The 23,054-nt window shown below is 40.0% G+C and overlaps 2 protein-coding genes, 1 long non-coding RNA gene and 1 other non-coding gene across 6 annotated transcripts; 1 reads left to right on the top strand and 3 right to left on the bottom strand.

Moving 5' to 3' along the window:
* Positions 1-704: 704 nt before the first annotated feature.
* LOC4352763 (NAC domain-containing protein 21/22) lies at positions 705-6,314 on the bottom strand. 2 transcript variants are annotated; one of them, NM_001423618.1, is made up of 3 exons: positions 5,905-6,313; positions 2,714-2,991; positions 705-1,548 (listed from the first exon to the last, which is right to left on the bottom strand). In NM_001423618.1, exons 1-3 carry the CDS (start codon positions 6,092-6,094, stop codon positions 1,015-1,017), a joined length of 1,002 nt encoding a protein of 333 aa, NP_001410547.1. In that variant the 5' UTR covers positions 6,095-6,313; the 3' UTR covers positions 705-1,014. The 2 variants fall into 2 exon arrangements, with proteins under 2 accessions (NP_001410547.1, XP_015620575.1); XM_015765089.3 differs by having other exon boundaries at positions 761-1,551; positions 5,905-6,314.
* TRNAV-AAC (transfer RNA valine (anticodon AAC)) lies at positions 3,513-3,586 on the top strand. Its single transcript has one exon. It is a non-coding gene; the product is annotated as a tRNA-Val (tRNA).
* Positions 6,315-8,383: 2,069 nt separating the features above from the next.
* Positions 8,384-10,138, bottom strand: LOC136354763 (uncharacterized). Its single transcript, XR_010738519.1, has 3 exons — positions 9,863-10,138; positions 9,561-9,768; positions 8,384-9,065 (listed from the first exon to the last, which is right to left on the bottom strand). It is a non-coding gene; the product is annotated as an uncharacterized lncRNA (long non-coding RNA).
* Positions 10,139-11,013: 875 nt separating this feature from the next.
* Positions 11,014-16,548, bottom strand: LOC4352762 (uncharacterized). Of its 2 annotated transcripts, none has more exons than XM_066306457.1 (13): positions 16,353-16,548; positions 16,163-16,258; positions 15,956-16,039; positions 15,571-15,645; positions 15,385-15,465; positions 14,746-14,873; positions 14,420-14,653; positions 14,130-14,304; positions 13,438-13,521; positions 12,644-12,884; positions 12,360-12,538; positions 11,806-12,013; positions 11,014-11,420 (listed from the first exon to the last, which is right to left on the bottom strand). In XM_066306457.1, the coding sequence occupies exons 1-12, from the start codon at positions 16,500-16,502 to the stop codon at positions 11,810-11,812; spliced, it is 1,731 nt and encodes a 576-aa protein (XP_066162554.1). In that variant the 5' UTR covers positions 16,503-16,548; the 3' UTR covers positions 11,014-11,420; positions 11,806-11,809. The 2 variants fall into 2 exon arrangements, with proteins under 2 accessions (XP_066162554.1, XP_066162555.1); XM_066306458.1 differs by having other exon boundaries at positions 11,014-11,416.
* Positions 16,549-23,054: the final 6,506 nt, after the last annotated feature.

Raw genomic sequence — 23,054 nt, 5'->3', positions numbered from 1 at the left:
AGCATGAGATCACAGAGGACTGGAACATGTCAGCATCAGGCAGCTGCTGCCCTGATGAAAGTACAGGATGATCTTTCTTCTGTTCTTCAACCTCCACATTATTTCAAGATGACTAAGAGAGGGTGTTCAAGACTTGTAGCTATACGCATACGGGTACTAGTATTGATGACATGTGGTACAGAGGAAAGTAGATCCAGGCTTCTTTCTGAAAGGTGAAGTGAATTAGAAACGTGATCACTCATGCAGCTGGCCTGCATTTTCAAGAACAGTAAGATGAACAGCCAGGGCCTTTCAGCTTACTGTTCATCAATCTGTACTGTATATATGTTTGTCGTTGTATATACAGCTGAAAGAGATATGATAAAACAGGATTTGCTTTTGGACGAGACTGTCATATGAGCTTTTTCTGAATAAATGTTATGATCATTTGTAGTAGCAGCTAGCAACATCCACTTTATTTTCTCATTTTTCTTTTTCTTTTCTAAAAAAGCTGTACTGTTGGTACTTTTTTGAAAATTGTTCAGTGCTGCTACTATACATGTAAACTAATTTCTAGAATCAGTCAATGCCTATTTGTGTTCTCAAGAGAGAGAAGAAAATGTGAGCTATGATTTGAATCCTCTGTTCTTGTTTGGATTGCATGACATGTCACAACTCACAATTATTTTCGAATGATACACAGATGCCGCACGAACATTTGTAAATACTACTCCATATAGATATGCACAAATTGATAGACAGAAAATCATCGATCCGAAAATTTTTCGACAACGCAAACCTCTACTTCTGATTTCTGAGTATACACACTTTAGCAATCATTACATAGTTTTAGTCCTGAATTTTCCTATGCCTTACAGAAAAACTATGGCATGCTCTATTAATACTCACACATAAATATTGTACCATCACACAAATAAGTATGTATACCATATCAAATCATCAATTCATCATACACACTGAAGATCAACTACTAGCTAGCTAGCTATTCTTATATTGTCTGAATAATATTTTTCCCTAGAAGTGATTCATCCAAGAAGAGCTGACAGCAGCAGCCATTTCAGATGGAGGAGGCAGGCCTGGCAACACCTCACCCCCAATGGAGTTGAGCTGGCTCAGCACTGCCTTGAGCATCTTCTTGTCACAGCTCTGGGTGTCCAAGAAGCTGCCAAATTCAGGCAGGCCATGATCCAGGTAGCTCATGCCATTGTTGTTGCTACCTGTGACAATTGGCAGGTAGCATTGCTGTGCATTGACAGTAGCACTGTTGCTGTTGTTGTTGTTACTGGCAATGCTGTTGCTGAAGCTGGAGAAGCAGGGCACTTGCTCAAGTGCGGCGACGGCGGCGATGGCGGAGGAGGAGGAGGTGTTCATGGAGGCCTGGAGCTGAGCTAGGGTGGTGTCCATGAGGGGTGGCAATGGTGGTGAGGAGGTTGGTGTGGATGTGTCATGGACAATGGTGGTGGTGGTGGTGGTGAGGCTTCTTGACTTGGAGGTTGCACCCCCTCCTGATTTCCTCTTGCAGATGACTCTGCACAGGACCCAGTCTTCCTGCTGAAAACAACACATTGGTGGATGGACAAGAAAAGCATTTGATCAGTTCATGACAGGTGTAATTTTGGTAGATATGAAAAAACAATTTTGTTGATTAGTGTTTACTGTACTTGCTCTGATTCCATCACTTATTCACTTGGCCTATTGATGAAGACAAATACATTAATTACAACCCTTTTTCACTTGGCCTACTGATGAACCATGGATTTTTTTAATCCATTTAAACTATTAACACTTTTTTGCTATGTGTTGGTCAAAAATGATCAATGATGAAAACATGGCCTATAGATATGAAAACAATCTTATTGATATTGTTACTGTAGTAGCTCTGGTTCCATCACTTGACCTATTGATGAAGACAAATTAATTTGGCTACTGATGAACAACCATGCATGTTTCTACCCATTTAAATTTTTACACCTTTTTTGCTATTTTTTAGTCAATGATGAAGCATGTGCATATTTGCAGCTTGATAGGGATTCAATTGTAATAATTTGTTTGCAGGGATCACTGCTTTGAATCTACTATATTATTCTAGAAAACCGTTTGGTCTTATATTTATGCCCTTTTTTTAAAAAAAAGACTAAAATTAGTTATTACAAGATTAATGTGAGCAAACTAGTGGACCGGTGCACAAATATAAAATTGTCACGCAAAAACGGTGTGCCCAAGAAAAAAAATAATTAGCAAGTAGCACTCCATAATTAAATGATAAACAGTGTGCCAAAACAAACAAATGAATCAATGAAAAGTGACAACTTGTGAGGATTATTTGGGACGTACAGTATGCCAAAAGTCCTTTTAAGAGAGAGAGAGAGAGAGAGAGAGAGAGAGAGAGGGGTTATGCCCAAAAGTCTTGACAATAACTGTTGTATAAATACAATCACACTGCACTACAAGTTGGTCTCTATGCTAGGAATTAAGCTCACAACTTGTCGTGTACATATGCTTAGCAATTACTACCAAAAAACTTTATTTTAAACTATGCACCTAAAAAAGTACTTTGTTCAGTTGCATAGCTAGAAATAAAGTCTTTTGAAACAAAGATAGTAATAATCATTAGGTTTTCGAAAAGAAATATACCATTTATTAGGGAATAATCATGAGTGAGTTGTGAAACATTTTACAGGACATAGTGAACAATTAATTTCACCATACATACCTTGGAGGAGAAGCTGGAAGCTTGTTGATCATGCACACCCTCCATCCTGTACTCATGCATCACCCACTCTGTCTTCCTTCCCTTGGGTGCCCTCCCCTGGTAGAACACCAGTGTCTTCCTCATCCCCACAAGTGCCCCTCTTCGTGCCACCACCCTGTCCTTCCCCGTGGCCTTCCAGTACCCCGAAACCGTGGCTCGGTTCGTACGCTGCCCCGTCGCGTATTTTCGGTCCCTCAGGCTGAAGAAGTACCACTCCTTTCCGCCCACCGACGCCACCTCTTATCATAAAAAAAACATATAAAATTATAAATACACCAACAATTAATAACCAAAACAATTATCTTTAATTGAAAGATAATAATAAAGTTATCACACATTCCTGTCCACAGCTAAAAAAATTGTACTTTTTCTTGGTGTTATTGTTGGACAGTAGTATGTAGTGGTGCTTGATGTGGTGATCCATGATGAATCCCCTTTTGGTCACAATCACACTGGTTCTTGATAGAAAGGGAGAGATATGCTGAGCTATTGGAGAGTTAATTTTACTTGAAATTTGGATGCATCAACACGTGTTAGGCCCATACAGAGTGTGTGTGCTGAGATCCCATGCGTAAGATGTGATTTGCAGTTTGTTGCGACATTGTTGATGGCAAGCATGCATGCATGCTGGTCGCCATCGGCTTGGTGTGCACTTCACATGGTAGGATTAGACAGTGAGAGGAATTAGTTAGGATAGGATGTTCTCATAATCTTATATTAAATAAGGTAATTAAATTACTACATCACTGTCTAATCAAGAGGTGTCGTGGTGTAGTTGGTTATCACGTCAGTCTAACACACTGAAGGTCTCCGGTTCGAGTCCGGGCGACGCCAATTTTTTCTTTTTATTTCTAATTTTTTATTCAAAAAACTCATTACATTAATTATTTGGTATTCTTTTTTTAAAAGTTTTCACTGCATTAATTCATTGGTAGTTCACAATGATGTTAATTATTTGGCATTATTTTACTGCATTAATCATTTGGGATTTGACATTCATTGGGGTAGTTTACAATGATGTTAATTATCACAAATAATTGCTAAATGTGTTTGCTGCTAGAAAGGTTAGGTTTATGGGACTTGGGATTAATTGGGGTAGTTTGGGGATTTGACATTCATTGGGGTAGTTTACACTGATGTTAATTGTCACAAATTATTAAATGTGTTTGCTGTTAGAAAGGTTAGGTTGATGGGATGATGTGATTTGGGATTAATTGGGGTAGTTTACAAGTGATGTTAATATTGTCACAAATTATTAATTGTTTACTCCTACAAAGGTTAGGTTGATGTGATGCAAAGATTCTTGTAGCTAGCTAGCTAATGTGATTATCTGAATCGAAACACACATAAGGTTAGGTCGATTAATTAATTATTTTACATCTGGTTTTAGCTAATGCAATTAGTACACATGTCATGCCGCATCTCATTAATAAAAATCGATGGAAATTTAATAATTGCAGAACCTATGAAACGTGTGTCTTTTCCAGCTCCCACCCTACAAAAATGATTGTTTAATTTTGGACATCTAAAAAAAAGATTATTTTGGACACAAACTGAAAGTGGATGCATTGAGAGAGAAGGATATCGTCTAGTCTAGAAGACGTTATAATTAAAGTGTGGGCTGCAAATTAAATTAAGTTTGGAATAAAGGGAATATTTCCTTCTTTGGAAATGGAGGAAATGCCAAATTGTATATATAATTGGTGAGAGAATTTCCTCCTTTCCATTATGATGAGATGTCGTAGTCGATCGAGCTAGCTACCATTTTCTCATTTTCTTTTCTTAGCCCTATTACCACATATATCTCTAGATTTGTTTGCAAATTATTTTATTGGATTTGTTATTATTGTTTAATAATAATACTTCAGTATTCGATAATTGATAAAGATCCACCTATTCAAGACAAAGGAGGATAATTTAATTTGTGTCGGTACTGTCATATACAGACAAGCTGCATATATATTTTACATACTGTGTATTTAGATTAAAAACAAGGTAATCTTAATGCTGCTGTAGAGAAATTATTTTCCGAGAATTGAAACTAACAAAGTTAATTAACATTCCCTATCAATTAAATAGTAGAGTAATCAGTGCTTCACTGGAGACCATTTAACTGATGAATGAATTGAACCACATGCGAAACATTGACTTTTGATAACGAAATGGAAGTGATATGAACAGTTTTTTTTTCAATTTTACCGTACATGCAATAAATAAATGGCTTCAAGAGAGCAACGGAATTTATTTAATTTGTACAACTAGAGACATCACAAATATGAAAAACATGACCATGGAAATCGAATTAACTCCACTTTTTATAAGGAGAAAAAAAAACTAAAACTGCAAAAGCTTAGTCTTCACTTAATTTAATGACCTTAATATAGGCAATAGATACATCTATCTCTGTACTTCCATAATTGAAGTACACTCTTGATATGGTCCTCTATCAATTATATATACGCCTACCTGACAATGACGTTGATTTTACGTACACTGCCTCTCTACGCTGTTTCTCTTTTTCTCAAAAATACGCGTAATTAAGATATATCGATCCTCTCAAACAAATCATTAATTCAGCACGAGAAAATGAATTGGAATATCATTAATTTCTCGTTCATCGATTGCATAATATATACTACTAGTTTGCCTAATATTTGTTCAAATTCAATACCGAGGATCTGTCAAATATACATGTAATTGAATTAAAAAAAACAGTATAGAATAGAAGACAAATTAAATAAGAATCACACGTATGTATATAGACGAAATTAATTAGCCTATAATTTTTTTTAGCGTAAGGGCATAATTGTCATTGACAAACAAGAGCACAACATGCATTGGAAGACTTTGGCTGGTTTCTTGGCACTAAAGCAACACAAGTTGCTCCCAGTTCCAACTAGAAATAATGGATCACACAAGATCATCAAAAAAAATATTGGGGAAACTAAAAGTGATAAAAAAACATAAAAAGGCTTGGGGGGAGAAAATTAAGATATGTGAATCAAAGAAAAGGGTCAAGATATATAAAATCAGCAAGACATCGGCTCATCGATCAATCAAGAAGAAATTAACATATACTTACTACATGTACAAGAATTAATATAGAAGAGAGAACTCTAAGAAATTAACATGTGAAGCTAACTGATTATTACCGGGGAGGTCCCATGGCTCGACCTTGTTGAGGTCGACGTCGACCATGGGCGGGCGGCGGCCGGAGAAGCCGACCTTGCCGGCGACCTTGGGCGCCAGGTAGTCGCAGATGAGCTCGTCGTCCCTCGGGTGGAACCTGAACCCCGGCGGCAGCTCCGCCTCCACCATGCTCAAGAAGCTCATCATCGACATCGATCAACCTCCCCCCCTTGATCACCTCCTCTCTCTCTCTCTCTCTCTCTCTCTAGCTAGCTATATGGAGGAAGAAGAAGAACAAGAAGAGAGAGAATTAAGGAAATTGAAGGGTAGTAGCTGCTAGAGAGAGAAACCAAGAAAGGGCTACATATGGAGTATGTGTATGAATAGGGGTGTGTGTGCTTGTGTCATGTGTGTGTGTGTGTTGCAAATTGTGAAGAGGAGAGAGTTGGAGGAGAGGGGTTTATAAGGTGGTTTAGGTAGTGGGTCTACCTCAATCTCCTCTCTTCTCCTTTTCCTACCTTTTTTTTTCTCTCTTTGCTTTATTTTTCCATTTTGCCTTTTCTTTCCACAAATAAAAGAGGAGCCAACTTCCACATCAGCACTACAAGCTCCCACATATGCCATGAGAAAAAGAAAAAAAAGGGAAATTTAAAATAAAGAGAAGAAGAATTAGAAATAGTAGTCCATGCTATCTACTACCAAGGCTGCATAACTGATGGGAGCTCCACTTGTCATTAGCTAAGGTGTGTGTAGCTGGCCAACTCCTTTTTTCAGTCAAATGTTATACTCTCTACTACTAGGAGGACAAAAATTGTTTGTTGCAAAATAAAAACTTCAAGTCAATCTTGTGGGTACAATGAGTAGCCTAGACCTAGGAGCCTAGATAGTTTTTTTTATATACTCTACTAGTTAAAAATATACTTGTACTACAATTGAATAAGCTAGTGAAATATATAATAGCTGGAGTTATATGATAAGCCGTGCTGTACTAGGTTTATGAAACTACTCCCTCCGTCAAAAAAAAAAAAAAAGACAAACCCTGGTTTCCGTGTCCAAAGTTTGACCATCCGTCTTATTAAAAAAATTATGAAAAAATAAAAAGATAAGTCACGCATAAAGTATTAATCATGTTTTATCATCTAACAACAATGAAAATACTAATTATAAAAAAAAATTATATAAGACGGACAGTCAAACGTTGGTACGGAAACCCAGGGTTTGCCTTTTTTTGGGACGGAGGGAGTTTGTAATTTTAATCCTGTACATTAATTAGGACAAGATACGAGCATATCTGGTGCAAACTTATTTGGAGATCCAATCATCCAAACTAAGGGCCTGTTTGGCACAGCTCCAGCTCCAACTCCACCCCTCCTGGAGCTGGAGCTCAGCCAAACAGTTTCAGCTCCACCAAAACTGGGAGTGGAGTTGGGTGGAGCTCTCTCACAAAATGTACTAGAGTTGTGGAGCTGGGTTTAGGCAGCTCCACAACTCCACTCCAGACTCAACTCCTGGAGTTATATTTAGGAGTTGGAGCTGTACCAAACAAGCCCTAAGTACTCCTACGAACTAACCCTGCTGCTAGATACCCATTTTTTAACACAAAAAATAATATTAAAACATCTAACCCGTGCCAAATTTGTTAGTGACAACTGATAAGCTGTGATAATTGCACAGTAACAATTAATATTGTACTACTACACATGTTGTAGAATACTGCTACTCCTGCCTTTAAGCTAATGCTCGGTACGATCTCCTGCTAATAATTCTTAAAGATGACTTGAGATTAACTAGTTAGCTGTCAAGACGGGCCATTTGTTGTTCTCTCCACTTGGTGTAAAAAAAGAAGCTGCCTTTAGAGTGTGGCCCACATCTTTGGCTTGTTAATTACTACTTAATTAAGTTTCATCTTTGACAATTGACCAGTGCAGATGAAGAAGAAGAAGAAAAAAAAAAGGCTATAATCTTAGCAGAATCTAAGCCTACATATGTGATGGATTAGGATTAGGATCAGGGACACCATGCCCAACATCACATCCGTGTGGCTAAGATGTTGAAAGGCATGCATGCAAGAACCTTAGCGCCTCGAGATTCGTGCGCCTGGGAGGAGAGATTTAAAGGATGAGGAATTTAGGATCAGAAAGATTGAGGAGATGCATATATATCCAGCCCCACGAGTTGCAAGGGGCAGCATACGCAGCAATTGCAAAGAGGAGTTGAAAGCATTGGCGTTTTTAAGGTGGCCCCCAATGTGTGTTGAGATAATGAGTGTGACTTGCATGTATTTATTCTCCTCGCCTTTCTCTGGAGAGAGAAGGCTCACATCATTTCTCTCTTCGTCTCTGACCTTTGCTAATGTGGTGCCATGAACTCATGGAGCACGTGGTATGGAGAATTTGCCTCCATGATCCCATGGCGAGTGAGCTGCCACGACTCAGAGCAGAGATCCTGGTGCATGGAACTCGGAGATTTGTGCACTGATGCACACGATTTTAGTCAGCAATATAGCATGATCCGAAGAACCCCCAAGAATTAATCAAGTCTCATCATGCTATGTCGGTCAAAACAGTCGAGCTCAGGCTGATCCAAAGCCTCTTAGCCCATGGCTGACATTTTGACACCAGAGCTCCAGGCCAAGGAATGTAGGATCTTGTGCCAGCTGTCAAGCCGCCGCCGCCGTGGCACGCCTCCCGAGATGCGCTCGCTGTCAGAGGTGATCACATTCCAGTAGACACCACCACCATATGACGTGGAGCATACGAGACGAGGAGGGAGCTGACCTGACACAGTGACACACACACGGCCCCAATCGCCATCCCTCCCTGTTCCTGTCGACAAAGCCGGGCAGCCTCAGCCTCAATTCAGTTACGCGCGCGACCCGCACGCGGCGCGCACCGGCGTCACACAAACCACGCGAGCGTGCGTGCTGCCCTGCCCTGCCGATCTCATGAGCTCAGTCTTCCGTTCCAGTCCATCTCAAAACGGCGCCCGCCGCAACGCGACAAAGGAATCTGGCCCGTCGGATGGAGGATGGACGGCAGAGGTTAATATAGATGATGATCCAGAAGTAGGATACAGCAGGTGCATATTTGGATGTACTGTAGTGGAGTTCCAGTCAAGGGTGGAGTAATAGACAGTAGCCCGGGGTTTCTGCACCTCTCCTGCTGGAAATATTCCTTCTGCAGTCCTGCAGGAGCAGCAGCACATCAGATCACAAGTGGTATACATACTGGAGTTCATCACAAGCTAATCATGATATCCATTTGATCGATCGATCAATCAATCCCAAGGAGAAGATTTTTCAAGCAGCACCAGATTCCTCAACATGTCTTTGCAGTAGTACTATAATTGTACTAGCCACTAAACCAACCAAATTGCTCAAGCCACTGTTGTTGTGAAGAAGGAAGTAGTTTACTGGTCATGGAAAAGCCAGGCCGGCCTATAAGGGAGGTGATAAAACTGATAGGACTGCAGCACACACATGCTGATATGATATTCCATGGATCCATCCACACCCCGGGGAATGAATGAATAAGATTACCAACTGTTCTTGCAAGACTTGACTGAGGGCTTGTGCTGAGCAGCAGTTCTCAAAATAATGGGGAATTTATGCTCCGGTCTAACCAGTGAAAGAGACATGGAAATGGGTATGACAGCAACAGCAGAAAGCTCATCCACATACCTCCCCCCATTTCTCCCCTTCCTTCGCACGGCCTAACACCGCACGCCGATTGCCCCCAGTTCCATCACTTTTAGCCTAAATCAATCAATCAGCTCATGCCAGGAACTCAAACCGGAGAACAGTTTTTCGCCATATAGTCCAGGTTACAGGGGATACTGAAGATCTCGCCACGGGTTATTGGCTGGTCAGAATTAGACCACCACACAGCCTGCACAAAGAGGGGGGTGAGCTTCCAGGTCAAGTGCTTCGTGTCATTACCTTTCAGATGTTGGCAGCATCAGTGAAAAGTAGACAAAACTGACCTGCGGCTTTGCATGGCACCTCCGAGTGTACAAATCTGGATAAGGATTTGGAGACGGGAAGAGTCGCGACGGCTCTGAGTGGCCACCTTGATGCTGATCCATCATCGGAAGTACAGGCACTGTCGTTCTCGCAGCCATCTGTGAACAAATTCTGCAAAAAAAGGACGAAACAAGTTGGCGTAACACATAGCTCTCTCACCTTCAAGATAACACAGAAGGTAAGGGAAAGCTTCAGTTGCCACATGGAAGTAAAATCAGCCAATTATTGCAATGGTAATACAGCCAAACGAATTAACTCTAGCTTGACCCTGACAGCAAGCCAGTGAAAGCATATAGCTTGGGCCAGTTGAATTCCATTGTAAATTTTCATCCATCAAAATGACAGCTTGCTGTTCTTGAGCTATCACACACAAATGAGTTAGGTTTACTACAGATCTTATCCATCTACAAGTGGCCCAAGGATTTTGTAACCCCTCTCTTTACACATTGTACCTTTGCTTGCATCACTTCACTCTGAACTGTCCAATCGTGATTGGTCTCAAAATAAGAATGTTGAGGACTGGTCAACGCGGACATGCTTCTATTAGCAAGATTTGAAATTTTTTTTCCAGAAGTAGGTAAAGAAGCCAATTCTTAAAACTGCTAAGCCAGCAGTACAGAAGTTCAAAAAAAAATCTTACATATGGGTAAAACACCAACAATTCAAGGAGCTAAAAACCCACTAAAGAATGCTTATGCAACAATGAACGGTACAGTAGAAAAAATTGAGGACTAAAAGAAATGCAGGCAATCCAGAAACAGGCACACAGAGACACATACGGAGATTAGCTATGAAAAACCTAGAACCACGACTTGCTAATAAAATCATGAAAAAGCACATGCTTATAGACAATGTCTTACACAAGTCAACCTCTTGCATTAGTCATCCTCCAGCCTCCCATGTTGGTAGCGTCACATCAAAGATCCAACAGGTTTCATCAGTATTTTATGAGACAATACATAGCTTTGTAGAGTAAATAGTCAATGTAATTAGGCAGCTTACAGCAAATCTTATTTGTCTCTCTCAGCCAAACCCTGCTGTGCTGACTTCTCCAAATGATTTCACATATATCAAACACAAGCTTACCGATTGAATAAGGATAGGCAAGAAATAAGATCTCATGAAACAATTCATCCGTGTTGCTTTGCTGAACATATTTTCCAGCCAGTTAGGATAATATAAAGATTAATCTACTTCAAAGAAGTATAAATAATAACAGCGAGTTGTATATCTGTAGACAAAAGGTGACTCGTCAACTTTTTCCTTGATTAGTGATAGCTTGTCGATCTTGCATAAACATATTGCAGCCTGCAGGGAATGTGAAGTTTGGTGGCAACTTGTATGATATCACTTCAGAGAGACAAGCAGCCATGCACCGGATGGCCTTGGAACCGTTCTAGATGTTGACTTAGCATTTATTGGATAAAGGCACACTGTTCGAGGGCAAAATCTTCCACTCTCCCGTATATGGATTTGCAAGGACTTCTGCAGTGTTGGAAACTGAGAACTCCATCCTACCTGTGCAAAATAGTACATACTAAAGAACAAGTATACCACGCAAAATCTAAGAATCAACTAACATATGCCAAGCATCATTGAAAAAAAAGGTATCGCTCTCATCATTCTAAAGATAAGACCATTTTCATATTGTTGATTGCTTTTCATTTAAAGATAAGGTAAATCCACATGTTGCTGCAGGCCATGTACCAGCACATGGACACAACAATGGCTACAAAAATGTCAACTACAAATAAGCTGTGTTTTCTTTTGTATGTCCAATCAAAAAGGATACTTGTCTCTACATCTAATAAAAGAACTTGCTCTGCCACATGAGAATAAACTGCTTACACTTAAAACCAACACCATCCCATCAACCTACAAACTGAGGCATGAGAGGAGTTACCATGTCACACTTTTGAAGGATTTGCAGACAACTTCCAAGCAATAATTGCCATGTTCCTTGGAGACATAGTGGGATTGAAAAGCGGAAACAAAGATGCTTCAATAACACTGCCTTGCTCTTGAAGAAATAGTAACCGGTCAAGTAAAATATATGTTTCCACCAGTGGCCCTAAAGCAACCCGAAGGCACCAGAAGGGACCTATAAATTCCTGCAAGAACAATAGATGGTTACAAAGGTTGTCAGTATGAGACATTCCGGTACTAAATAAAGAATGAAATTACTGTCATATCCCAATTAATTCTACATTCTTATGAATAAAAAACATACAAAAATACATTTACAAGCATGTCTCTCATATAGCTGTTGTGCACATTGTGTTATGTTCTCTATGAACATACTCTAATCATATGATATTGATTACATTATTTTCAAGGCCTGATAACATTATTTTCACTTTGATTGAGGACTAAGAAATAATATATAATAAAATACTTAATCCATTAACTTCTTGGAACTATCCTACAGCAAGGCATAAAGGATACTCCAAGACATACCGTGAAGGGTTGCACGTCCTTCCATATTTCAAGTAAACTAACATTTTCCACAAAATCACAGCCAAGGCGACCTAATCCTGACACTGTGAAATCTTTAAACAGGGTGAACTTTTGTGATTTATCAAGATAGATGTCATCTGGTACAACGGCAGCTCCAGATACAGCTGAATCAACAAACCCTGAAGTTGAAAAATATTATTCATTGTCCACTTGTAAACTAAAACAGTCAAACACCCGTAGGCCGTAGTGTGTAAATGTAACTGAAAGCCATTGAAGGTACTAACCTGTTGAAAGCTCGGGAAGAAAGTCTACATGAACCTCTTTAAAATTATTAGGGCCTGTGGGCAGTGGATCGTCTTTGGTCATGATTTGTTCCTTTTGAGTGGAATATGATAAAGCGTCAGTTTCTGCCATAGCCATAGGGGATTCCATAACTTTCCTAAGCCTTTGACGGCGTAGTGCTTTTCCTTGCCTCCCAATTGATGGACTCGATCTTGACACCTCTGGGAAATGTTTCTCAAGAAACTACCATGAGACACATAGTTAGATGAGTCTAAAGCAGTGAATGAGATGAAAGAACAAGTGTTAATTAGCTTCTAACACTTTAGTGGCTAGAATCTGAATCCCAATCTCTTCTTGCAACAAGAATCATAGCCAAGAAGATGCTAATACTAAAATTATGGTCGATATGTTCATTTAAGCATAGATCCAATTTCATGTCATGAACCATCGCATCTAACTATAAACAGGAAATGCCATTCTTGGTTAATATCTTAAAATTCAGAAACCAGCTTATGTGGCTCACATGTAGGCATGAAATCCTATAGAGGTCCCTATCATAAGCTATTGCACATCTAAGCCAGCTTTCTAAAACTCCCGAGATTAATTAGAGGTGTTCCATAAGCTACTAACCATGATCAACCTATAAGCAAGCAAACTCACATAATAATATCGTGTACAACAAACCAGCTGAAGCTACTATAAACATGACCATAAAATGGACAGAAACCAACAGTGAAGGACTGAGTGAAAAGTCAAGCATATTATATGACAAGAGTTGAAATAACAGAGCATTTACCATTTGAAATGCAGCACGGAAGGCATGTATATCAAAATTTTGTAGGGCTATGTCCTTAGTGAGACTTCTCCATCTCTCTGCACTCTAAGAAGGATTGAAAAAAAAGGCATAAATAAAAAGAATTATGTACCATAATGTCAACTCAGCACATAACTTACACAATTCTAAGCGTGCATCTTAATAATGAAAAATGTACAAAAATCACATGATAGCTATTAACACAAAGTAGCAATATGTTAAAAAAACCAAACAACTACACATGAATGGAATCAAAAAGAAAAGGCAAAGTGAAGCAATCACTTATTCTAGATTATCTCAAGTAACAATGGAGATAATATGTTAATGTAAGCAATAATAAATTTCAGAAATGATTTGAATTCATAGGCACAGACATGTTTCTGATATTCAACCATGCAGCACTGAATATGTTCTCGTTGCATAGGATGACAGATGGAAAAAAATGCGGAGGCAAAGATCTCTAAACAGCATTAGTGTGTTAAACAATAGCATTGAAAACCATATAAGCAAACAAAAAACACTGAACCTCCATAAGCTTTTTGAACCTTTTTTGTTCAAAATCAATTAAACAACTATCTTGTGCTACTGTGTCTTTTGTATGCTGAGTACCTTCAAATAAGGTCCACCACCAAAATAGAATGTCTAAACAAGAAGATCAAAAGATGCCATAATACCTGGCAACCAAGGTCACGGGTGCTTTTCCTAAGCACCAAATTAGATAGTTTAGCAGCCTTGCTCATAGGAAAACCAGGACAGGTATTTGTGTCTTCGTGGCATTCCTCAGAGAGTAAGTTGTAGCAACAGCCAATGCTTATCAATGCTTTTACTTGTTCGCACGACACAAAAAGCCTGTCAATAGAATACAATAATCATGCTTTAAAGGGCTTACAACATAAAAGGGAAAATTGAAGCTGCAGTATTTTTTTTTTTTAGGTTGGAGGGGGTAAGACTTCACTAAATGAACCTTAGCATGTTAACTGAAAGATCACCACAAGCATGAAGACCAGCAAGGACTAATGGAGGAATGCTGTCATTTGGTTTCTCAATCTGTGGACTGCTCTCGTTGAAGTTTTTACTTTCTGGTACATGTTCAGCATGATCATCCTGACATGCTTCCAATGTCACAGCTGCTAATGTGTCACTAGAAAGTACATGGCAAGTAACAGTTCTAGGTACTCTGAGCTGTTGCTTCCCTACACTGCAAGGAATAGTGGCCATTTATTTAAAACAACATAAATCAGTTCAGAGTTCAAATTTAGGTAAGTATGATTAAATTGATGAAAGTCACACCATTTAGCAGTGTAGTACTTCTTTATTCTTTCTGCACGAGTATTTGTAACTGATGCATGATGTGATGAAGCATCTATTGCTACAACAGGGAGTTGGTACTCAAAAGATAAGGCTTGGGCAAGATAACCCTGTAAGAAACAAATACAGGGATGAAAATGAATCATGGAAGAACTCAAAACTTTTCTCAGAATAGCCAAGGAAAATCAAGTCATGGAATGCAACAGAAAATTTACAATATATGCAAATTCTACAGAAAAATTATGACTTTACACTTCACAGATTGGCCAAGCAAGTATTACACATCTCAAATTTTAAGAGTTCCAAAAGATGACCTAACTTTGTACAGTATGATTCCAATTTGCAAATAAGTTTAACTAACAGAACTACAGAAGTGCCACTCATTGCATCATTGACATGTGGACCTAGACCGGCCTTGCATAGAAACAATAAGTAATTTCGCAAATCATCTGTGTTATAATGAATATAAGGAACCTATCCTAAGAAGATATGGCCAAATCAAAAGCAGTGAAATATGGAGTCAACTACCAAGTATTTATCAGATGATGTATAATTATCCTTACATAAACGAATCCTGTTTACACTTTACACTTGCAAAGCTTCTTCATGAAGATGGCTTACCTGGCCAGAACCTACATCAATCACTGTCTTTGCTCCACAGCTCTTGGTAATTGCATGAACCAACCCAGCTAGAGTTTCAATCTGCATTAAGCAACCTCTCCAAACATGAGAATGCAACGAACAGGTTATAATATAAATGGGTTTGTAAAAACAAGTAAGCTTTATCAGCACAAGCAAATTACCTACTTCATGCTTCTTCTTGGAGTTCATTCCTTGAGCGAGAACAGTATTAATTGATGCTACATGCAAGTCGGGTAGGAGCTGCAAGTATTGAAGAAAACATGCGTCGGGATTAAACAGATGGCAGAAACAGGCATGTTTTGCTAAATCAATGGCTACAAATGATAGCGATGCATGTGAAAAATGTGACGAAAACTCCACATGCTTAATGTCTTATTAGTTCACTAAAACTATGTAACAGGAATGCAAGTGGAAAATCGGCCAAGATTTTGTATATGGCTATGTGTAGCATTGTAGCTCATGATTTCTTCCATTGCTGTTCAAAAAGGGAACAGCTAGCGCTAGCACAGCCAATGCCTACAATCTGATAAGTTATGTTCATGGAACATACTGATCGCGGTGACTTCTGCTCCCGTGGAAGAACAAGTGACTTTGCAGTGAGTACAAAATCTCGCAATGAACTGGGCCAGTGCTCCTGCAAAATAGAACAGTAGACAATTGACATAAGTTGGCCGCAGCAGCAACAGCAGCATAAGAACTGAAGAAACGTCAGGCTTGTAGCACCCATCAGAACTATTCAGAGAGTGTGTGGCCATGCCTGAACACATCCGGAGGGCAACATGAGCAAGCTCTCCACGGGCTCCCTGCGGAGGCACTCCATCCACTCCGCATCCACCATCTCCCACAGCCGATCCTGCTCAAAACCAAACCCCAACCCCAAACCCCCCCTCGTGAGCTTCAGCGAGACGGAATCAATCACCCAAACCCCCACCCAAAACACCTCTCACCTTGAAGAAGTTGACGACGTGCGCCTCGAGGAGCGGGCGGTGGAGGTGGAGAAAGGCGGAGATGGCCTCCATCCACTCGCGGGTCTGCTCCGCCGTCTCGCACGAGTACCCGCCGCCGCCGCCGCCGCTCGCCGGAGTCGCCGCCGCCATCGCTTGTGAAGAGGAGAGGGGAGTAGTGGTGACACGGTTGGTTTCTGGTTGGGCTCGCTGTTGGGCCCTGGCTTTGAAGCGAGCAGTTCGTTTGCAGCGGTGTCTATGGGCCTCTGGCCATTTGGCAGTGCGGTTCCTGGGCCTTGGAATCTTGACGTCCCACGCTGACTCAGCTTTGTTGTCCGCAGTCAATCTACTTTGGTTGTGTTCTTTTCTTCTGAAGATAAATATTAAATTTTTTTACGTAAAATGAGGTGGTATTTTAGAGCAACTTTTATAAAAGTTTTCGCACGAAACGCATCGTTTAGCAGTTTGAAAAGCGTGCCACGAAATTTTTAATCTTCATCCAACTCTTGTTGGAGAAAAAAAAGGGGACCTTTGAGTCCAAACTGAATAGTGAATACCCCGGTGTTGTGTGTTAACAGATATTGTTATATCTAGTTTTACATTCGGGGATGTAATTTGAACTCGATGTCAACACAAGAGACCTACAGTGAACTTATCCCCTCCAAGATCTAATACTCACCTCAAAGTCCACCTATCAGTGTAGCTATTTTAGTAAAATTCAATTCTCTCAATTCTATTAGTGTAGCAAATATATTGTCCCATCGTCACTGTAAAAAAATAATTCGAGAAAGAACAAACACAGAAGCTCACTACGCATGCGCACTCACCCCTATAAATACACACGTACATTGTACTCCTAAGAATATCTCCAAAAGACTATGACAACATATCTTAATATTGACGAAGTTATCACAGTTGTCTCGTTGTCAATGGATACATCGTTTACCACTATAAAAAAAATTTGGTTTACATCTTCTACCTCCGTCAATAGTCATGCGGTCAATATTGTCGCTGAGAGTGAACTTTAGAGTTTTGTGATCACAAAGTACAGTTGTAGGAAAAACCGATTGATTGAAATGATTTGTAACAAACAAACCAACAAAATTCGAATCTTGATACTCATAAAATATATTTATATGTAGGTGCATTTCAAATATGAATTTCATATGATCCATTATTTGTCGCCTGTCTACATATATTTGAGCATATATTAAGGGGACATTTGTAGTTATTTGCGTATTGTGTGTATCTAGATTAATGTTTATGTGCACGTCTTTCGTATAATAAAAGACTACGTTAAAGATTTTTAAAAAGAACTTATAAGAATCTTCCAATCCAAAACAGCTCTAAGCGATCGACGGAACCTTAATTCACTTGCTTATAAACAGTTTCAAATTTAAACCGTTCAGAACACCATGATACTTGAGCTAACGACACAGCACTGCTATACGTCCGACTCCCATCCTACCCAACCTCACCTGCAAAAGTTTCGCTCCACGCAGACCAGCTTCTCTCTATGTGGGCCAGGGCAATTAGCAGCTAAGAGCTGGTCGGATAAGAGTCGTACGTCACAGTCGTGTGTATAGCATTTTCGGCCATAAAAATAGAGACCATGTCGGCAGCAACCACGTGGCAACAATTGATTATTTGTTGTCAGTTGTCAGCACCACCATGAAATGCAAGCTTCGAAATGGACACTTTGTAATTCATAATTATCCTCAAACTCTTTTCAAAAAAAAAGAAAAATATTTTCGAAATCAAAATTCCACCAACAACAAGAGAACACCGCACGTTGCCGCCATCGAAAAAATTTCCATCGACACTGCAACGCATCACCGACGCCACGTCGTCGCGTAAACCGGTGGGCGCCACCCACTCACCGCCCGGGACCACACCACCCAAGCGCAGCGCCAAACGATGTCTCCCCTTCACACGTGTCAAGATCGCAGCCGTCCCGATGCCGACGGGCTCGGGAAACGGACGGCTCCGATGCACCTCACGTGCTCCGGCGGGTCTCGGGCCCGGGTCAACGTCAGGCAACCGGTCACTGTATCGTGGGCCCGGGGCGAGCTGTGCACTCCGCCGCTGACTGGTGGGACCCACTGTGAGACACAAGGGAAAGGTGTTGATGTGTGAACCGTTACCAGTAGGAGTACTAGGCTAAAACCTCACATCACATGATCACATCAACCGTCAGATCTCATCACCAATTTTTTTAGTACTAGAAAAATAAATAAAAAATTTAAAAGAGAGAGCAATAACTGCCTCTTTTGGTCTCTTTTGAGCTTTGGAATTTTTTATCTTTTGTTTTTTTGGGGGGTTATTTTACATGTTCCTTTTTGTACTGTCTAGCTGTGCCTTTTTGGCTGGTATATTTGGGTTTGGATTGTGTATAGATTTGTTTATGTGGTCTGTTATGATTTGCTTCATACTAGTAGGTGATTTGTACTTTGGTTTCTTGTTAATTTATTTGTTTCATTTTTTTGTCATGCTAGATGATGACAGATTGACATGAAAAGTTCCAAGGTTGAAGGTGATTAAAGGTCATCTTAAGAAAATAGAGCTTGGAGCCAAAAGAAACCACCAAGAATCAACCATGCATGACATGTTGTATCATCAAAATATTGGGCAAGAATGTGCATGCATGCTTTAAGGTGAGATTTTGAATGATCTTTATAATTATTTCTTTGAAATATCTTCAAGGTGAGATTACAGGATTATGTAAAAGTGGAGTGTCTGTAGCTACGAAGGGAATTGAAGACAGGTTGGCCATGCCAAAAAGGAAATCATGAAAGAGATAACTTCCATGTGAAACAATATGACAATTATTGTGCTATTGTTTTCTTAAATGCAATTTTATAATATCCTTGGAAATCATGTGGCATGCAAAAGTATTGGGATTTGTTTTTTCTCATTTGCCAGACATGCATGCAAGGTCTGAGTACATTTATTAATCATCTCTGCAATCAGTTTTAGGACATCAATAAAAGCATGTCATTTTCTGAATTTGTTGGGCAGATAGTACTAGTACAAACAGGACAATATATATACTCCAGCAAAAGCGATGTAAAACAACACACCTAACAAAAATAAGGATCGGATAATGGAGCACGTAATAAAACCACCTCACAAAAACGGTAAGCATATTTGGATCTATAGACAGCCTGACAACCCATTTTGAGTTAGACAAGTTTGGTCGATTAAGCACGCATTTTGTTTATGGCAACACATACTACTCTTATATACATGCATTGTTATCCCTTACTACCTAAGCAATCACTCCCAGGAGCGTGTCTAGGTTATACTACCCGGTGTCACAGGACACCGGGTAGATTATTCAAATCCTATATAAATTACACTATATTAATTAATATATTAGTCAATAATTAGATAATTGGTATGTATTGGACCCTCGGTAACTTTTGTTCTAGGTTCGCCACTGATCACTCCTATCAGCAACTCCTAAAGCATCAAAATATCTCTTGCGTAGTACTAATAATCAGTAATCACTGTATATAATCCATTTTTTTTAATTTTCTTAGAAACTAAACTAATCACTCTATAAAAACTACACTACTTCAAACAAGCCTTTAATTTAAAGTCCTGTTTGAAACATACATAAATTGGAAATGACATTTTATCTAATCGTACAGTAATTAAATGGAAAATACATAAATGACAAATATGAAGATGAACCATTTTCTAAAAGGTTAAATCTATTGCTTATTTTTCCTGTGAAATTGAACTATAAAAATACAATCATATATAAATTATCCTATCATTTCATATGAAGCACATGTTTTCTAAAAAAAAAATCCTTTTAAGAAATTAAATCCTCCTAAAGTCCTACGTCAATTCTCCATTTCAAATGGACATTAGAGCAGGGAAAATAGCAAACTATAAACATATACTTCCTCTGTTAAGGGATTTTGAACGGATGTGACATTTCATAGAATAACGAAATGTCACATCCGTTCAAAATCCCTTATATTTTGAGACGGAGGGAATATCAATGAGATAAAAAATAAGAGAGAAGAGTAGCAGGCTACAGATTTGTATCCAACTACAGTACGGACTCTGACGGAGCGTGGGGCTCCTCACCGGGAGACCGCGCAGGCCTCCCTTTGCCGGTTCGGCCGGGGGCCCTGGGTGAGGTTCTAAGCTCCTAGCCTGTGGAAAGTTCGCGAGAGTGGAAACACACAAGACACGGGCGAGGTATACAGGTTCGGGCCGCTGAGAAGCGTAATACCCTACTCCTGTGTTTTGGTGGATCTGTGTATGAAGAAGCTACAAAGTGCGAGCCAGCCCCCGATCGTTCTGGGATCGTTTCCTTCTCCCCCTAAGTGGGCAAGGTCCTCCTTTTATATCTCAAGGGGATACCACATGCACCATCTCTCCCTCTCTTTCTTTTGTGTGGGGATTCATCCTCTCTTCCCTCCAACTTGACTTCTCTTCATTAATGGACGGAGATTTGTATGGCTGCCGTCCGAATGACCTTCTGATGGGACGGCCCATACCTACCTCCACTTCGCCGGAAGCAGGTGCAACGTGGGAACACGGTTGTCTTCCAGCGACATAACCAGTGTCAGACCAGTCACAGACCGGTCACCTTTGTCCACCACGTGTCAGTTTAGCAATCTGCATGTTCGCCCTTCTTCATACAACGTCTTGCTTATAATGGTTGGGATAAAGCCTGGCATATATCTGACCAGGACCAACGTGCCATCTCTAGGAGCTAGCACGCTGGCTCCGGCTAGGGACGAGTGCCTAGAGACTCTCATCCTGACGGGACGGGGCGAGGCGTGTGTCAGATCGCCTGTTGCCACCTAACCCGCAATCTGACCGATCTGTGACCAGTCACAGACCGGATAAACGAGCGCGCTGTACTGCATTACGTGTGGTGTGACGTGCTCACCCAAACCGCAATAAATGCGGTTAGGTGAGCCCCGCTACGCTCACCTAACCCATACACGCGGCGCAAAACCCACAAGGGGTCGGGGCGCCTCGGCCCTCGGGGCCGAGGCGGGAGCGGTCCGACCCCCTCGGGGAGACAAAGAGGAGGGCGAACACATCACCCTCGGGCCCGACACCCCCCGAGGGTGCCAGGCCACGTGGGCGATTGTGTCTGCCTCAAGCCTCTAGTCATGATACTCCCGGTCCCATGTCACCGACAGACTCCAACACACTATACACACACATACATATATACACACATACATATATACACATATACATATATATATATATATACATATATATACACATACATATACATATATATACATATACATATATACACATACATATACATATATATGTATGTATGTATATACACATAGGAAAATGATTGTATACACCTGGGTGTATGTACTCCTGCTTGTATCTGCCATCCATCAGTGGACACACCTAACAAAAATAAGGATCGGATAATGGGCGATTGTGTCTGCCTCAAGCCTCTAGTCATGATACTCCCGGTCCCATGTCACCGACAGACTCCAACACACTATACACACACACATACATATATATACACATACATATATACACACATACATATATACACATATACATATATATATATATATACATATATATACACATACATATACATATATATATATATATACATACATATACATATACATATATATACATATACATATATACATATATACATACATATACATATATATATATACATACATATACATATATATATATACATATATATATATATACATATATATATATATATATATATATATATATACATATATATATATATATATATATATATATATATATATATATATATATATATATACATATATATATATATATATATATATATACATACATATATATATATACATATATATATATATATACATATATACATATATATACACACACATAGGAAAATGATTGTATACACCTGGGTGTATGTACTCCTGCTTGTATCTGCCGTCCATCAGTGGACACCCCCGATCGAGTTATCGGATCCACCTACCGGACTTGTTTTCATTTTTGTGGAGAAAAGAATAATTAATCCTAGTAAATCTGCAATTTTCCCACAGGGATCGGAACTATCTCTTTTAAAACTCTGTTGTTTACCAAATTAAACCACAAATCGATAAATCGGATCTGAGGGCGAGGCCGCAATCTACGGGAGATTCTGTGGCGACGGCACAATCAATCGGCGACTCGACGTCCTCGGCGGCGATTCGCTGCCGTACGTCCACAACGCGGATCCGTCGACTACTTGGCATCCACGGTGCAGTCCATCAGCAAGGCAGAGTCGACGACGAGATCGACAACAACTCGGCGTCAACGGAGGCGCGCGAAGAGTACAACGTCCACGGCGAAGCTGTGATCCGTCGCGACAGCCAATCGGCAAGCCGGAGGCGACGGCGCCATCTCCATCCGCACGAAGAAAGCGAATCCCCTCCAACCGAAGATCACGGCAGCATGCCTACCCAACGAATGCCAGGAGAGTTGCCTAGTAGAAACACGGGCAGTTCTGTTCTTTCTGATTATCTGATAGGTTTTGAGATTATCGATCTGGTTGCCGTATACATATACAACACCATCTCTTCTTACACACTCCATTGAATCTCTTCTTAATTATACTATAGTAAGAGATCGTATTATGTCAGGCAATAAGAAAATCGTTTCAAAATTCAGTATGTTTCTTTTCATTCTTGC

The sequence above is a fragment of the Oryza sativa genome, chromosome 12 (genome assembly GCF_034140825.1).
Source record: "Oryza sativa Japonica Group chromosome 12, ASM3414082v1".
Lineage (NCBI taxonomy): Eukaryota > Viridiplantae > Streptophyta > Magnoliopsida > Poales > Poaceae > Oryza > Oryza sativa.
This window is presented reverse-complemented; position numbering and strand designations above follow the sequence as displayed.